Source organism: Microtus ochrogaster, linkage group LG1, assembly GCF_000317375.1.
Source record: "Microtus ochrogaster isolate Prairie Vole_2 linkage group LG1, MicOch1.0, whole genome shotgun sequence".
Taxonomy (NCBI): domain Eukaryota; kingdom Metazoa; phylum Chordata; class Mammalia; order Rodentia; family Cricetidae; genus Microtus; species Microtus ochrogaster.
In genome coordinates this window covers 967,919-987,268 of record NC_022027.1, presented here as the reverse complement: position 1 = coordinate 987,268, position 19,350 = coordinate 967,919, and the positions used below count along the sequence as shown (strand labels likewise).

At 38.4% G+C, this 19,350-nt stretch overlaps 1 protein-coding gene across 1 annotated transcript; it reads right to left on the bottom strand.

Moving 5' to 3' along the window:
* Positions 1–13,066: 13,066 nt before the first annotated feature.
* On the bottom strand, positions 13,067–14,608 carry LOC101994505 (protein SET-like). The gene has a single exon (XM_005358955.1). It carries the CDS (start codon positions 14,606–14,608, stop codon positions 13,739–13,741), a length of 870 nt encoding a protein of 289 aa, XP_005359012.1. The 3' UTR covers positions 13,067–13,738.
* Positions 14,609–19,350: the final 4,742 nt, after the last annotated feature.

The following is a 19,350-nucleotide window of genomic DNA, read 5'->3' as shown; positions in this document are numbered from 1 at the left end:
CTCAAGCCTCATTGAGTTTCCTAAGAGCAACACCATGGAGACAAAGCTTGTGACACCTGTGCTCTGCTGACATCCAACCTCCATTCTGTAGCAGATAATCAATCAGTGATTACATCAAATCTTTGTCTATTTGGATGTTCTATTTCTTACAGATATTGAGAGATTATCAGTTCCTTCTAGGCTTTCAAGTTTGACATTTTGTGTTAACAATCATCTCTCTTGAATGTTTGTATTTCTGTGGTATCATTTGTCTTCATTTATAATTTTATTTGACTCCTTTTATATTTTTCTAAAATATCTGTCACTTAATTTTTTTCAAAAAAAAGCTTTTAGTTTTATTAATATCTGCAACTGTTCTCCATGAGTGTATTTTATTTATCTCTGTTGTGGTCTATATTATATTTCTGAATTTGTTTGTTTTAAAGATGATTTTACACTCTATAGGTAATTCATCCTTTATTTTCCTTGTTGAAATTTAAAATAATTTCCTTTCCCATCATTCCTTTCATGACTTTATAGATCTTTAACACCTGTTTCTTGAATGTAGCATATCAATGAATCTTTTTATTGCTTTTATTGAGCTATATATTTTTCTCTGCTCTCTTCCCTTTTTTCTCCCACCCCTTCTAACCTCTCCAATTTTTCTAACTGTCCTAATTATGGTTTGTTACTACTGCCACAGTTTGAAACTTGAGATTAAAAGTTTATTGAATTGTTTTGGTGGTAGTTCTTTTTTAATATTTTTGTCTTTCAGCAATTTAAACAGACTAGCAAGTTACTTATGCAGCACCATTAGCATTATAATATGGGAATATTATGAACTGAATATCATTATTTTTGTTATAACAAATTACACTTTCATATGACTTTTGGGTTGATAGTTGATAATCTTTCATTGTAGAGAGAGCCCGCCTTTTGGGGGCGGGACAGCCTTGGGCAAATGTTTACTTAAATTGGGGGCGCAGACACTGCGGCCCATTTCCTTTTCCTGTTTCTGTGCATTGCTGGAACTCCGGTTGCGTGAGTGTGCTATTTACATTAAAGTTGTATAAACTTATACCAATTTGTCTGTATTAATCCGATCTGCCTTCATTTCATGACTTGAAGGACTTTCTGCTGTATTTCTTGTGAACCTCCCTTCTTTCTTCTCTGGGAAAATGTCTCTCTCACCTGGTCTTCCAGAGGCAACTTGCTCACACATGATACCATTTATAGAAGTTGCTTATTTTCTTCTCAATATTTTGAGCATTTCTAAGATAATGACCAAGTAATTAGAAAGTTTGCATATGGAAAAGTAAAACAGCAGCAACACACCATAAGCAAAACAAGTTATCATAAATCACTTACATGGCTTACAGTTTCAGAAGGTTAGAGCAAAGGCCTGGTAGCAAAAACATCTGAAAGCTTGCATCTTGTGACATTGTGACACAACTACGAGAGAGAGAGAGAGAGAGAGAGAGAGAGAGAGAGAGAGAGAGAGAGAGAGAGAGACTGTCATGATATCTTTGAAACCTCAAAGTTCACTTACATAGAGAGACCTCCTTTAACAAAGCCACACCTCCCAATCTTTCCCAAAAGTTTCACTAAGGAGGGGTCAAGTATTCAACTGTATGGTTCTATGGGGCTATTTTTCTTTAGGGGAGAAAGTGTTTATTTTAGCTCACGGTTCCAGGTCACAGTCCATCCCTGTGGGGAAGCCAAGGAGGCAGGAACGTCAAACAGCTGTCACATCACATCTGCAGTCAAGAGCAGAGAGAAGTGAACACACACTTGCTTACTACTCAGCTTTCATCTCAACCCTTACAGCCCAGGATTGAGACTCAGGGAACAGTGTTGCCCATAGTGGGCTAGCTCTCCTTGTATGGGGCTATTCTTATTTGAATCACCTCACCCTCTTATGCAAGAAGTTACCTTTTCCCTATTGGTGGCTTTTGAAGAGTTATAGCAGTCTGTGCTGGTGTGAACCTCTTGCAGTTCCTTCTTTTCAGAGTTTATTCATAAATGTTATGGAGCTGGCTGTTAAGTCATCTGACTTGGAAGTTTTCAATCATTATTTCTTTTGTTAATTTCCAATCCTGTCCTTTATTCTGCTCATGCTCAGTTCCAGCCAGAGGAAGTGAGAAAAATGGTGTGAGCTCCTTCTCAGCACAACAGTCAGTTTTTCAATGGATGCTCCTCACCAGGTTCCTTTGCTGACTGAATTAAGACTAGCCCTATAACATGGAGATAAAGTAAAAGGATGGAAGAGTCACCAGGTAGAAGGGTTCTAAATGTTTAAAGTATCCTCTGTGCAGAGGATGAACTCAGGTTAACAAGAAAACCTGGTTTCAGAGTTAAGGAAATAAACATTAATCACATGTGAGCTGTTGTAGGTAGGGGCTTCTGTTGATGTTTGTTAGCTACACAATATATATCTAAAATAGAAGGCATATATATCCCTAAAATATACATAAATATTGAATTACCTCTGAATGAATATTTTTCACTGAAGTTTTCAATTTGCATTATACTCAAAATGTTTCATTTTAAAAGAACAAAGGATAGAAGTCAAAAGAGAAGAAAAGTGGATACATATACAGAAAAAAGGTATCTAGTGGAAGAAAGGTAACATAATAATGCTTTTAGCTGCACTTTACACACGTCAAACATTTCCTTTGAGACACGTATGACAAATGCATGAAGTGATAACATCTTGTTTTCCTTACTGTTCTAATATCATATATCCTTTATGTCCTTTTTTTTTTTTTCCAAGACGTGGTGTTACAGGTCAGAAATGTGAGAACTTTCTTTAATGAGGCTGAATAATTATACTGGAAAACTTGTGTTGCTCAAATATTTTAGGGAACTGGGAAGTGGTGGGCCTATCTGTAATGACCTATTGTCGGATGAAATGCTCCTCAGAAGCCCTGTTCTCTCCTTGACTCATGCAACTTCCGGTTGCGTGATGCAGGTCTCCTGAGGACATTCAAGGATGGTGCAGTTCAGTGTGAACTGCAAATGAAGATTCTCAGCGAATGTTGGTTGCTGGTTGGATTGTGGCTGGTATTAATAGTCCCCAAACCATTTCTAGGTCTGTAGATAATTTGAAAATGCCCTTTCTAATGTTATCAGATATTGCTTATCTAAACATTTGCAGTCATGTCAGCTTCATAAAATATATTACTACATTTAAGCCTACCTTGATTTGAGCTTTAAATGGTTAGCTACAATTTATTTTCTGCCCAACATGCTCTGAATATTTTACTCTAAATTTATTGAAAAAATAAACAGAATTAAAATGACTTTGGGAACCATAGTATCCTTTTCTTTAAAAACAGTTATTGAAGCAAACAGTGATGGAAACTTGAAGAAATTCACATTTAAAATTTTAATTTTAATTTTCTATCATGTAAGATCAGAACAAAAGCATGCATGTTAGCTCTAATCTCCTCATTTAGAAATATAAGACAAAAGGATTATCATGAGTTTGTGTCCAATATATGCCATAGAGTGAGTTGCAAATCAATATAACATAGAATATGGTCTTTTTCAAATGTGCCTACATTAAAAATTATAAATAAAACCAGAGCACTAATGCTTTTTCTATGAGTTATATTCTCTATTGTTACACATTTTAGGGAAAAATCAATTTTGGAGATAGGACACTATTTATTCTAATTCTCCTATCTCACCATTTTTTTTTTAAATACAGAGTGAGTTTTTACTTTTAAGGTCCTACATCCTTCCACATTTGGTTATGTTTGTATGGTTCAGGCAGAAGATGGGAAAGGAAGGAAGGAGCACCTCCACAGGCCATGCTCTCCATGGATTACACAGGACGTTCCTAGCAAGTCCTGGCTCAGTTTAACTTTCCCTCACTATAGCGACTCTTTGGGACTCCTCTCACCTTCTGTCCCAGTATATGGCAGCCTTTGACTCTCTGGCCTTTATTTTATTTTTTATTAATTTAAAATTTTTCTTTCTTGTCCTTTTTCTTGTAAATAGATTTTTTTATACAATATGTCCTGATTGTAGTTTCCCCCTATCTTTTCTTCCCATTTCTTCTCTCCTTCCCTTCCCATTCAGCTCCACTCCCTTTCTTTTGCTCATTAGAAGACCAACAGGTTTCCAAGGGATACTAACAAAATAAAATATACTAAGATAAAATGAAAACTAACACATTGAAATAGAAAACAAACAAACAAACAAAAACAAACAGAAGGAAAAGAGCCCAAGGAAAGGCACAAGAACCAGAGATAGATGCAGATGACCACTTGCTCTCAAACTCAGGATTCACATGAAAACACAAAATGAAAGTTGTATACATAAATGATATGGAGAGTAAAAAGAAAGAAATAGATGAATAAGTAAAAGAAAAGAAAAATATGAAGTAAGATAGAGTTCGTTTGTTTTAAAGGAAAGCCACTGTATGACATTCTGAGACAAAGAACCTCCAATGAAGAAGCTGGGCTCTTATTCTGTTGGCTATCTGTAGATGTTGATCATGCAGCCTACCCTTAAGAGCAGTTTCTTTCCCTAGTGAGACTCTCTTGGAGAAAACTAAATTTTCACTTGCAAGTACTTATCAACTGGAGATAACTTCTGGTTTGGAGATAGGAGTTTATGCCCAAATTTCTTTCAGAGCTAGGACCCCACTTGGGTGTATAGTCATAGGCCCTGTATATGTTGCTACAGTACCTATGAATTCCTGTGTTTGTTGATCCTCTTGATTTAAATGGCCTATACTCTTGGTTTCCTCCATCTCCTCGGGATCCCACACTCAATCTGCCTCCTCTTTCACATGGACTCCTGAGGTCTAAGGGGGAGATTTTTGATATAGACACCTGTTCTAGGCTAAGCATACTAGGTTTTCTTACTCTCTACATAATGTCTGACTGCAGGCCTCTGCATCTAAACCTATTTTCCACTGGATAAAGTCTCTTTGATGAGGACTGAGCACTTCTCTATGAGGATGTCATTTATATGACATAGATATCTTTGGGTATGGTAGATGATGAATGTGTGGAATATCATTATGGTAATTTTATTGCTAAATATTTTATTTTGTTTAGAACAATATTATTTGGTTTCATACTAGGTCCCTGGGCTATCTAGTTTCAGTTCCTTGCTTACCCAACCAGTGTCCATTATGGCTTCTATCCTATGGAGTAGACCTTCAGTCCAATAAGATAACGGTTGAGTAGTTCCTCAAGGTTTGTAGTGCCATTGCACTAAGTATATGTTGCAGGCAGGACATTATAGATCAAGGCATTTATGGCTGTGTTACTGTTTACTTTCCTCCTTTGGCAGAGGACCTTCCTGAACATAAGATGATGGAATATAGGTGTGAAGGCTTGTGGCTCTGCTCCTTCCTCGATATTGCCAGCTGCCAGGGTTGGACAGCTTGTGTGTCAGTGGAATCAGCTCTCCAGAAATACAGTTAAGTGTTACACTCTGCTTTATTTCAGAAAGAAAAGGGACTATAAAGGCTTGAGACAGAAGCTAGGACAGCACCTAATTTGCATAAAGAGGCATACACCTCTCACAAGGCTTCATATGTGGCAGTAGGGTCCTATAGCAAAGCCCCTAGAATAAGACTTTGCTACCATATGTGCTTAGGGGAGGCTTCCTTCTAGCAAGGCTATGTGCTAAGGGTTACCCTACAGATAAACCAGGCATCCAGGCTTAGAAACAGCTTTCAGATAAGGTCTCTCTTTAAGGCCCATGGACATATCCAGATAAGGGCAGATAGAGAACAGTAAGTCTTGCTGGGGAAGGAAAGGCAAGGCCTTCCAACACAGGCTCTATGTAGGCCCCATTTCAGGTTTTCCATGTTCAGTGAGTTCTGTGTGTGTTGCCTTTAGCCACTGATGACTTGTTGTCAGTTTGTGTATAGCAATCTATAGTCCTTGCAACAACCTCAGTTGTCAGTGATTCCAAAGAACTCCTTTAGCAACAGTTCAATTAGATATAACCTAATCCCAGTATTGGAAGCTTCATTTGATAACAAAAGATGTCCAGTTGGAGCTCTGACTCTTCAATATTTGGTGATTTCATGTAATCATCTTCACATGTATATGCAGTTGAGAAAGCTTTCTTCTGTATTAGGTCTCTATACTCCCCTCAAATGGCTCTTAAAGTTAGCTGTCTCCGTGTATCCCGCCCTTTCTTTTCCCTTGTCCTCACCCCTTGATCCTTTAGTTCCAGCCCTCCCTCCATCCAAAACTATTCTATTTCCCTTTCCTAAGAAGTTCTACCCTCAGCTCTTACCCTGCCTCTTACTCTATACCCAACCTATGCAGTCATGCAGATTGTTAGATTGTTGATTAGTTTTGATTGGAGTAACAACTAATATACACATATAAACCAATTTATGCTAGCTGGGTGGTAGTAGTAGACACCTTTAATCCCAGCACTCAGGAGGCAAAGGCAGGTGGATCTCTATGAGTTCAAGGTCAGACTGATCTACAAGAGCTCTTTCCAGGACAGACTCCAAAGTTACAGAGAAATCCTGTCTTAAAAAGAAAAGGAAAGAAAAGAAATAAACAAAGAAAAAAAAGAAAAAATAACTTATGGCACTATGGAAAAATAATTCATGGCATTATGGAATATGAGGTATTCCTGGAATACCTCACTAAAGATGATTTTTTTCTAGTTCCATCCACTAACCTGTGAATTTCTTGAATTCATTTTTCTTTTAGGATTGAGAAATACTTTATTTTATTTATTGTACCAAATTTTCTCTATCCATTTTTCTTTTGGGGGGCATCTATGTCATTTCCAATTTCTGAATATTATGGATAGACATCAGTGTGGTAAGATTAAGCATCCTTTGTGTATAAACCCAAGAATAGTGTTGATGCATCTTGACGTAGAGAGATTCCCATCCTCCTGATTGACTGTCACACTGTGGCTTAGCAGCACAACACTTTCCTCCTGAACCTTTGGTATCCACTACCAGAGTACCCAGCTATACCAGTCTTAGGCATATTTCCAAAGGATGCTCAATTATACCACAAGGGCACTTGCTCAGCTGTGTTCATAGCAGCATTATTAGTAGAAACAGCTTAGATGTGCCTTAACTGAAGAAGAATGGATACAGAAAGTGTGGTACATTTACACAATGAAGTATTACTCAGCAGCCAGGCGGTGGTGGCGCACGCCTTTAATCCCAGCACTCGGGAGGCAGAGGCAGGCGGATCTCTGTGAGTTCGAGACCAGCCTGGTCTACAGAGCTAGTTCCAGGACAGGCTCCAAAGCCCCAGAGAAACCCTGTCTCGAAAAAAAAAAAAAAAAAAAAAAAAAAAAAAGTATTACTCAGTAGTTAAAAAACGATGACATGGTAAAAATTTGCAGTCAAATGGATGGAGCTAGAAAAAAACCATCCTGAGTAAGGTAACCCAGACCCAGAAAAACAAACATGGTAAGTACTTGTAACATGAAGGGGCCAGGCTTCTTTGTTTGTTGGGGTTTTCTGTCCCACCCGATACCCCACAACTGTTTAGTCCCAGAGAAAAATCACACAGAGATCTCTATAAATTATAAAGCTCATTGGCCCATTAGCTCTAGCCTCTCACTGGCTAACTCTCACATCTTGATTAACCCATTTTTCTGATTTATGTTAGCCATGTGGCTCAGTACCTTTTTTCAGTGGATCAGATCACATCCTGCTACTTCGGTGATCTGGGCAGGAGTGGGAGGAATCAACTTCCTCCTTCCCAGAATTCTCCTGTTCTCATTATATCATTTCTATTTCCTGTCTGGTTTTCCCACCTATACTTCCTGCCTGGCCAATCAATGTTTATTTATAACACGGTTGACAGAATACAGACAAGTCTCCCGCACCAAGTACTCACTCATAAGTGTGTACTAGATGTACCACAAAAGATAAACAGGCTACAACCCACAACTCCAGAGAAACTAAATAACAAGGAGAACCCTAAGAGTGATGCATGTATTTCCTCGGAAAAAGGAAATAGATAAATAAGATCACTTGGGTAAAATGGGGGCAGAGAGGTGAGAAGAAGAGGGGATGGGAATATGAGGGATCAGACTGGTCAAGTTAGGGGTGGCCGGACATATGGGGAGTAAAATGAAAGAGATATCTTAATAGAGAAGGCCATTGTGGAATTAAGGAGAAACTTCGTGTTGGGAAACTTCCAGGAATCTGCAAGGATGATGCCAGTTAAGACTCCTAGCTATCGTGAAGAGGGCCTTCCCATGTATTCAGATTAGGTAGTATCAAAACATGAACTCAAATATCTCTATATTTAGAACTAGAAGAAACTGTTGATATTATACGCCAAATACTTTATCATGCCAGAAATGAGGCATGCATAATTGAGTGATTTACTTTTAAAATTAAGGAAAATCTTTAATGAAAATGTTTGGTGAATAGGCCATGTTTCTTGCTGGCAATTCTGTCTCTGTGACCTATGGCCTTTCCTTCCCTTTTGTCCCCTCTTGCAAGTACAAATGATGACCTGTAAGAGGGTCAACATCTACAGACATAAAAACTCCATTCAGAAAGAAGTCTGCATGCATGATCCTCTTAGGATGTGAGTGTATAAACTTCACAGGTTCCAGGCATTTTGTGGTCATTGTTCCTTATTCCTGACTTTGGGGTGTGAAGGGTTAACAATATTAGAAAATTACTAGTATTTCATAGTATTTGCCAATTCAGAAGTCAAAAATGTCCACATCCAACCCAAGTTTTGCACAACATCCAAAGCAGCATTTTTCTGTCATCTGTTTATGTATTCAGTTCCTCCTTCTCTGATAAATAGAAGTAAAACCCTTGATAGATTTGCAAGGTCAAGGAGTGGATGTGATATTTTTCCTAAAATGTTGAAGAAAGGACAGATATGTCAGTGACTATCTAAAATTTCTTTATGAAGCCCATTTCATAGTTTTAAACAAAAATATGTCTTTCAGTTCTGTAAGAAAGATATTGAGTGAACTTGATAATTGGTGGACATATTCAAAGCCTATGTGGTGAGTATCAGAACTCATAATAAAGCAGAATTCTGTAGGTTAAGCTGTGTTCACTGCATTTCACAAAGGACTGGAGTGAGATGGTGATCATTGCCAAGCTGCTCATCACAGACAGCAGGTATGTGCATGCTGTGTCCTCACTAGGCAAGGGAGACTGAGCACATTGTACTAAGAAGGTATGGCTGATTGAAACTGCCATCTTGTCTCTCCATATCCTCCTTTTAAAGGTAACTTTAAACCTTCATTTTAAAGGTAACTCAGAGCTGAAACCTCAAAAGACTTCCAGAATTCCTCTGAGATACTAAGACAAACTTGGGTGTTGGCCATGGAACACACACTGGGGAAAACTGTAGACTGAAATACATGTTTACTGTGAGACACTGCTGCCCTTTCCTGACCTTCATCTTCATAGTGTTTAGGGGAGAAAGGATATACATAAAAAATGTCAAACTACACAGACACAAAAGTATATGAGGAGCAGACAGACAGAGACAATGATCATCCAAAAACCAGTTGTTATTCGTATGGGGAGAGTTTTTAAACTACTTCATAAACACATATCCTGAGGGAACAGGTGTAGACTGTCCCCAACAGCAACCATGACTTAATTCCTGCAGGCACTGTGGGTTTTAAGCCTTCCATCCAGCACGGGATGCCAGGATTAACCCCCTGCATAGGCCGCTGACCCATTAGTCCCACAGTTTCTTCTATAGCCCCTTCCCCCAAAGTAAAACGTTTAGAAATGTGTTAGCTTATTATATATGTGTTCATGTTCCTTGCTGTGTGTCTACAATCCCCACAAATATTCTCTGTGGGTAATAATTCTTCTCATCACAGAAATCTCAGGCACAGTTGAGGAAGGAAATGTGTACCAAGACTGATAAGGAGAAAGAAATTGTGTGTGTGTTCTGCTTAAAAAGGTGGAAAAACTCTGGCTTCTCCATTTTGCATCAGTGTAATTAAACTCTGTCCCATGGATCCATGTTGGGAAATAAGTAAATAAACCAGTGGTTTTATCGATAACGAACATGGCTGTGAGTGAAGAGTCAAGACAGCAGTCGACTGCTATTTTTGCCTTGAAGCTGAAGAAAGGCTGAGAGCTGATTGGAGGAACTGCATATACACATTTGATCAATATTCACATCATTTATAAGTGAGTGCAGTTCCTGATATATAAGGAAAGTTCGGTTGTAGAAAAGGCACAAACTAAATGAGAAGCGTGTTTCTAGCTTGAAAGACACTGTATGGCTCTAGGCAGGAGATACTGTCAAGAGCTGAGCTAGGAAGGCCACAATGAGAGCAGAGAACTCACCCAAAGGCACGTTCTTCAGCTTTGATCTACAAGGGCCAGATTCGGTTCAAATGAGGGCTAATCCCTGGAGTGTAGAGCCATGGGAACCTGTTCAACCAGGCTTTCCTATTCTATTCACTCTGCCTCCTTTCCCCCCTCTAATTGAAATCTCAAAACACTTTGTTCTAAATTGTCCTTTTGAGATTGCTGTCTTCTTGCACTTTGCCACAGTAGAGTCATCATTGTAAAATGATGATTGCAGGCTTGTGTTTGAGCATCTGGTCTCCAGTTGGTAGCGCTGTTTTTGAAAACTTGTGGACTTTTGGAACACGGGATCCAGGCTCTACCTCAAGGTTATGGTGCAGCCACACTCTGGTTCTGTGCCTCCTTCCTGACCCACCCACATATTATCAGCTGTAATAACCCGTGAGCGCCTAACTTCATGGACTAGCACATACCACCATGCTTTCTACTTCTTGTTGGACTAACTCGTTCCCGCCACTGAGGACCTTTGCCCAGGTGTTTAATCTGGGACTGACAATTAATACAACCACTTTGCACCATCTTCCCCAAGACGCCCTGCATGCATTTACAGCTCTCCTGCCTCCAGATAGTTTGAGCATTGTAGCTTTGTTTTCTGAGTCTCTCTGTCATCTCATTCTGCATGTGACCCTACTAAGCATTAAATGAAAAAACTCTGAGCAATAATGTAGACTACATGTTTAAAAGTGAACCCGGTTTATGAGTAACTTGCACCAAGAGATTTAAGCCTGAACACTGAAGCTCTGAGGCTGTCAGTTGACAATTCCCATTCCACAGAGTTATCATTCACAGAGCACTCTATCAGTGGGAATATTTGGGGGCATTGGAAGGAGATATTTGAACCTCACAGCAGGCTTGATAACGATGAGAAACACCGGGCTTTAGGGGCCAAGATGTATTGCTTTGTGTGAACAACAAATTCTCTATCAATCTTGAATAGTGTTAACTACATATCAGGTGTTTCAAGATCGTAATTATTTAAACCACATCCGTACTGTATGAAAGACCTGAAGAGCACCCCAGTTGTATCTGTGATCTACCTACATTCAGATTCCAGAGAATGCAGTAGTTTTAAAATCACTGGATCTTTTTACTGGAGTTTGAAAAAAAAAAAAAACTCCCATTTTTGTTCAAATAATCTTGGCCTTTGCCTCCTTGTCACAAAATTGAAAACTTGATAAAGTTTCTGAAAACCAGGGAATTCAAAATGCATCATTGTCTCCCAGATAGTTGTGCAGCTGAGGAAGCAGTCACTGTCGAGGAGCCACAGAGAACACTTCCCCTTTCATGTTAACCAACCCACACTGCCTGAGCTCCTGATGTTACAATATTGTGATCACTGCTACCCTTTCATGACATTCTAGCCAGGAAGGAAGGGAAATAAAAATCTTCTGGCTCCCTGTGGCTACCTGCATCCCAGGTACCATTTTAAACTTGAATATCAGCATGTCCACTTCCTGAGAAAACTGTAATAACCAGTGTTCTAAAGAAGCTTGTTAAGTATTCAAATAAAATACAATAATATTGAGTAAAAGACTGCCTTAGCATTTCTATAGCTGTGAGGAGACATCATGACCACAGAAGCTATTATAAAGGAAAACTCTTAATTGTGGGTTTGCAACAGTTCAGAGGTTTAGTCCATTACCAACATGGTAGAAAGTATGGTGACAAGCAGGCAGACATGGTGCTGGAAAAGGAAGCTGAGAACTTGCTATCTGGACTGACAGCCAGAAAATTTTTATGAACAAGAGCAGAAAGCAGCCACAATCTTCACCAAAATAGCACAGGACTATCAAGACTACATATTCTTCTCCTCTGAAATGACTTGAACCAGAGTTCAAATCACGCTGACACCATTATATTCCATGTTCCTACTAAATAGTCCTCTAAATCCCACTTAACACATTCAGATGCTTTCTTAATCCAAAGTCCCAAAGTTCACATTTCCCCAAATAAAACCATGGTCAGGCCAATCACAGCAATACACCAGGTTCTGGTACCAACTTCTGTCTAAGTTAGGGTTTCTAATGCTGTGATGAGACATTGTGACCACAGAAACTCTTATTTTTACTTAGTTTATATTTTTAATTGATCTTATTGAACCATTTACTTAAGATATATTGTCTTTTACTACTTCCTATGTAGATTAGATCATGTATATTTCTCTTGGGGTCCTCATTTTTGTCTAGGTTCTCTGGGATTGTGGTTTGTAGTGTGTTTTTTATTTATATTTAAAAACCACTTATGAGTGAGTATATGTAATAATTGTCTTTCTCTGTCTGATATATCTCAGTTACGATAATGTTTTCCAGCTCCATTCATTTGCCTGCAAATTTTAGGATGTCATTGTTTTGCTCTGCTGTGTAGTACTCCATTTTGTAAATGTACTATATTTTCCTTATCCATTCTTTGGTCAAGGGCATTTAGGTTGTTTCCAGGTTCTGGCTATGACAAACAATGCTGCTATGTACATAGCTGAGCACATGTCCTTGTGGTACGATTGAACATCCTTTGGATATACACCCAAAAGTGGTATTGCTGGGTCTTTTTTTTTGTGTGTGCATGTGTGTACACATTGGTTTTATTGTAACAAAGAAACTTGTACACTTCAACATTTAAAATGAGCATCTTTTCCTTCCAGTGAAAACCAAAAAAATAAAAATTAAAAAAAATTTTAAAAAGTTACAACAGAGAATGTGAACTCCAAATAAACCCCTACAGGTTCTGCTGATTCTCCCATTGAGTGGTAGGGCTCGAGTCATCGTTAGGAGAGAATTTTATTTTAAAAGTGTCATCTTAAACTGCAAGGATGTCTGTTAAACATCACAATTAAACATGCCAAAGGAGAAGCCATGTTGTCACTATGCCCACTTACCCCCCCCGACACCTCAAACCCACTCTTGCTGACCTTCTAACCCCCCCTTTTTTCTTTTTTTTCTTTTTATTAAACAAGAGAAAGTAGACAGATACATGTTGGTAAATGCTAACTGTCTGTATTCACATAGACACAGTGTAATCTCTGAGCCCAATATACAGAGAAAGGAAAAAAGCTAGAATTCTATGCACTACTACACAGGGGCCTAGCAGCCTCCAGCCTCCAGCTGAGCCAAAGGGGCTGGAGGGCTTTTCTTTTTTCCCACAGAGCATGGTGGTGGTGGTATTGAATCCACAGTTCAAGACAAGAAAAGATAAAAATGAATGTAGAACAGAGTAGTGGAGATTCTTTCTTTTCCCATTGTATTTTGCTCAAGACATTTCCCCAAAAATAAGTTGAGAACCATGGTATTGAGAAGCGAGACCTCAGAAACAGGGCGACTGAGCACAAGAGGGATTGGGGATGGGAGGGAAATGACTGCAACTTGCTCCCAGGGACTGGAGAAATTTAATAAAAAGAAAATAAAAAAGAGAGTTGGAATCCATCAGTCTTCTCTGCTAGTCATCCTCGCCTTCATCCTCCTCTCCTTCTTCCCCTTCGTCATCATCTTCATCTTCATCTTTTTTACCTTTATCTCCTTCTTCATCAAGATCTTCCAAGCCTTCTTCTTCTTCATCATCATCGTCATCATCTTCTGCCTCTCCCTCTTCATCGTCCATATCAGGAACCAAATAGTACTGCAAGGGGTTTGGCCAAATGTCATCTTTGATGACTTCTTCTAACTCATCTGCACCTGCATCAGAGTGGTCAGTAAACCAGGTAAAGAAGCTCTCTGGCTCTTCGTGTTGTCTCTTCCTGCTGGCCTTATTCTGTGTTTGACTCGAGCGTTTTGTCAAATCCTTTCCAGATTTCCATTTGATTTCAGTGGACTTTGAGGATGGGTCACCACTCTCATTCAGATGAAATTCTTTGGAGAGAACTTTATTTTCGAAGTAGGGATTTTCAACAAAATAAAAATCTATTCTGTAACCTGATTTAATGTCTTCAAATTCTGTTACTTCAACTCTGGTTAAATAATGCAGAGCCTCTTCGTCTTCCTCCCCAAGCAGTGCAGACACTTGTGGATGGTTGACAAATGTGGTTACCCAAAAATTTGGGATTTTAGCGATCAATTCTGACCTCTTCTGAAAAAACGATTGGCGGAGTTTGTTATATTTTTGTTCTACTTTTAGTATTTCCTCACTTGCTTGTTCATTAAGTCTGTCTATTTCATTTTGTACTTCGTCAATGTGTTCAATTGCTTCTTGCTGTATTTTTTCTCCCTTCGGCAGGCCGGGAGAGGCAGACTTGTCCTCCAGTTTCGGGGACGGAGCCGATTTGGGTTTCTTGGACTGAGGCAGAAGCGCAGATTGCCATTTAGGGGCCATGACACAAGGGAAGTGGCTAGAGGCCAGAGGCCAGATGCAGAGAGCAGGAAGAAACTCGCAGGAACTCTTGCTGGGTCTTGAGGAAGGTTGTTTTCTAATTTTCTGAGAAATTGCCATACTGACTTTGAAAGTGGCTGTACCAGCTTTCACTCCTACCAACAAAGTAGAAGTGTTCCCTTTCCCCAAAAACCTCTCCAGAATACGTTGTCATCAGTGTTTTTGATCTTGGCCATTCTTACAGGTGTAAAATGGAATCTCAGAGTTGTTTTGATTTGCATTTCTCTGATGACTAAGGATGTTCAACATTTCCTTAAGTGTCTTTCAGCCATTTTAGATTTCTCTGTTGAGAGTTCTCTGTTTAGGTCTACACTCCATTTTTTATTTGGGGTATTTGTTCTTTTGATGACAAATTTCTTGAGTTCTTTCTATATTTTAGAGATCAGACCTCTGTCTAATGTGGGGTTGGTGCAGATCTCACATTCTGTAGGCTGTTGTTTTGTCTTGCTGACCATTCCCTTTGCTTTACAGAAGATTTTCAGTTTCAGGTGGTCCTATTTATCAATTGTTTCTGTCAGAGTCTGTACTACTGGGGTTCTATTTAGGAAGTATTCTCCTGTGCCAATGTGTTCAAGTGTACTTCATACTTTGTCTTCTATGAGGTTCAGTGTGGCTGGCTTTATGTTGAGGTCTTTGATCCATTTGGACTTGAGTTTTGTGCATGGTGATAGATATGGATCTATTTTCATTCATCTACATATTGATATCCAATTATTCCAGCACCATTTGTTAAATATGCTTTTTTCCATTTTATTTTTTTTTGCTTCTTTGTCAAAAATCATGTGTTCATAGGTGTATGGATTAATACCTACTTCTTCAATTTGATTCCATTGGTCCTTCTATTTGTTTTTATGCCAATACCAGGCTGTTTTCAGTACTGTAGCTCTGTAGTAGAGTTTGAAGTCAGGGATGGTGTTGCCTCCAGAAGTTCTTTTATTGAACAGAATTGTTTTGGCTATCTTGGGTTTTTCTTGATTTTCTATATGAAGTTGAGTACCATTCTTGTGAGGTCTGTGAAGAATTTTGCTGGGATTTGATGGGTATTGCATTGAATCTGTAGATTGCTTTTGGTAAAATCGCCATTTTTACTATGTTTATTCTATCTACCCAAGAGCATGGGAGATCTTTCCAATTTCTGGTGTCTTCTTATATTTTTTTCTTCAAAGATTTAAAATTCTTGTCAGACAAGGGTCCCACTTGTTTGGTTAGAGTTACTTTGAGATATTTTATGCTATTTGTGGCTAATGTGAAGGTTGATGTTTCTCTGTTTTTTTCTCAGCCCATTTGTCATCTGTGTAATAGAGGGCTAATGATATTTTTTGAGTCAATCTTGTATCCTGCTACATTACTGAAAGTGTTTATGAGTTGTAGAAGTTCCTTGGTAGAATTTTTGGAGTTGCCTATGTAAACTATCATATCATCAGCACATAGTGAGAGTTTGACTTCTTCTGTAAGGAAACTCCTATAAAGGAAAACATTTGACTGGGGCTGTATTACAGTTCCAAGGTTCAGATCATCATCATCATCATGGTTGGGCATGGTGGCATGCAGGAAGGCAATGTGGTCTAGAGGTATCTGGGATCTCTAAATCTGGAACAGCATGCAACAGGAAGAAAGAAAGACACTGGGCCTTGCTTGAGCATAGGAAACCTTAAAACTCACCCCAGTAAAATCTTTCCCCAACAAGGCCACACCTACTCCAACAAGAACATCACCTTTAATAGTAATACTCCCTATGAATCTGTGGAGAATATTTTCATTCAAACTATGACAGAGACCTGTTCTAAGAAATGTTATAAAAAAAACCCTGTAATATATTCACAATCTATTTCAAGTTGACCTTGAATAGATAAAATTAAACCTTTGACAACATTTCATTATCAATAGGATCACATGGTTAAAAATGCACCAGTGACCCATATTATACTGACCACAAAGAGGAAGCATAAACTGATCCAGCAAACACATGAGCTGTGCCTTCGTGACACAAAGTCTGCAGAACTGAAAAATGTCAAAATGCAGTAAATACTGTCATTTTTCTACCTGACGGTAAAACTAAATGGTAAATGGGAGGCAATAAATTCTGTGCTCCACAGAACCCAAAGCAATTCCTACTGACTGCAAGTTTAAAGTAAATAGCACTGAGGTTAATATTCTTCCATGGTTCTCCTGAAAGTACAAGGTTCAGATTTTATACTCAAGTCCCATGTCACCTCAGAAAGATGGCAATTTTGGCATTTTTAATAGAAAGCTAGCAGAAAGAAAGGCCCTGGGCTCCTGACCCACCTCTCTGTATTTCAAGATCCCTCATTGTGTTTTCTACATGCCATCGTTTTTATTTCAATCAATGAAAGTCATTTTTGAAATGGACTAATCTCCCCTCTTCTTCCAAGCCCTTCCTCCCAGCAGCTGTTATCTAAGTAGTTTCTATCAATACCTGGGCTCCGGCCAACCTGATGAGTCAGACCCAGTCACTCTTCTTCAACGAAACAGTTGAGGCAAAACTGTCAGTGAAACACTGACGAAAGACGTTAATCCACTGGAGCCTCACTTTGAAGAGGGACAAAGAAGTCCAGAGGCAGCTCCTCCATGTCTACTAGATGTGTGAGAAAAATTCCAGTTTCTTGGTTTTGTTATTTCGGTAGTCTGACAGCCAAATGTGGAAAGATATGCACTAGGATAGATACTTTCACAACCTGAACCCCAGTACCATCAACTTTGAATTCCCTAGGGGTCACTTTTATCTCTGAGTGAGAGAACTGGCCTTAGTGATATGATAGAATTTACAGGAGGATGATTATTCTGAAACCAATTATAGATTTTGGTTTTAGGGTCTTACACTAATGTTTGGAAAGTTTTAATGCATGCAACTTATTAAACAATTCAGGGTTTAATATTCAAAATTAGCAATAAGGCACATATTTCTTCTCTGAGTTCAAATTAGAAAAAGCAATTGTTTATTAATTTTTACATTTCAAAGTTAGTTATATATACATGCTGTGTTAACTTTGTGCAAATACATATTTCATCAATTTAAAATCTTATGTATATGTATAATCTAGTTAAGATGGATTTATATTCATACATGTTATCTTTGAAAGAAGCTACTAGTAAATCCTTAAAGTACTTTATCACCAATTGTCTTCTAGACTCAAATTAACAAAACACAGCACCAAGATAATGCAAGGAAATGTAAAGCTTCATTTGTGTTCTTCCTTAATTTGATGTACATTATGTACATAATAAGGCATTTGAACCAAGGTTGATCAGAAATAAAAATTTTCCCTACCATACTTTGTATACACATAGCCACTAAGTAATCTTTAAATTGCAGTGTATAAAATAATAAATCATTTTTGTGTTCAGTAATACCTGTTTCTCATTTTTCCAAAAATAGTGCTAACCAGTAAACACCACTTTAAAGGAACTGTTGTAAAGATTAAAATTCTCCCCTAAAGATTTGCTGTAGTGATGAATAAATGTATCTCTGTGAAACTCCAATGAAAATCAGCATAAAAATTATTAATTTTAATCAAATATGAAGCTCCATACATCCCAATTAACATTCATACATCTTGTGTGAATAGAATATAAATGATCTTTGAGAGTAAATGCTAGAACTTGAAACATAGAATCAAGATACATGGAGAAAATGAGTAAAAATTATAACTTATTGGTCATGAAAAGAACACATAATCCAATTTAAAAATTGAGTATAGATCTAAACAGAGAACTCTCAACAAGGGATTCTAAAATGGCTTAAAGACACTTAAGGAAATATTCAACATCCTTAGTCATCAGAGAAATGCAAATCAAAACAACTCTGAGATTCTATCTTTCACACCTGTAAGAATGGCCAAGATCAAAAACACTGATGACAACTTTTGATGGAGAAATTGTGGGGAAAAGGGACACTTCTGCATTGTTGGTGGGAATGCAAGCTGGTACAGCCCCTTTGGATGTCAGTGTGGTGATTTCTCAGTAAATTAGGAAACAACCTTCCTCAAGACCCAGTAATACCACTTCTGGGTATGTATCTAAAAGATGTTCAATTGTGCGACAAGGACATGTGTTCAACTTGGTTCATAGAAGCATTGTTTGCTATAGCCAGAACCTGGAAACAGCCTAAATTCCCCTCTACCGAATAATGTATAAGGAAAATGTGGTACATATACAAAATGGATTACTACACAGCAGAAAAAAAATAACAACAGCTTAGAATTTGAAGGCAAAATGGATGAAGCTAGAAAACATTATTTTGAGTGAGGTAACCCAGACCCAGAAAGACAATTATCACATGTACTCACTTGAAGGCGTAAGTCACAAACAATGCCACAGCAGTTTGAAATTATGATTAATAGGGTGATATTTATTTAAAGGGGAAAAAACTTACAGATCCCAGTCAGCCCTCTGCGCAACCAGGAAGGGAGTCTAGTTGCCAGCGGAGCAGGAAGTGAAGAGAGAGGAGAAGGAAGTGGCCTCTTTTTTAAAGGGAGAGAGACCATGCCCCAGTGGGCTGGTATCTCAGCGGCTATAGGCTGGAGGAGTGGAAGAACCTCCTGCAACACCTCCCCCTTTTGTTTAAGTAAGAGAGTTCTAAACCTACTATGAAATTATATACAATAAGTACAAATATCCTATTCTAACTAGCTTAGGTCTTGTATAATAAATAACTTGGCCAAGTC

Bases quoted from the DNA above. Each gene is read 5' to 3' on its own strand.
- LOC101994505 (XM_005358955.1), bottom strand. From the start codon at position 14,608: ATGGCCCCTAAATGGCAATCTGCGCTTCTGCCTCAGTCCAAGAAACCC.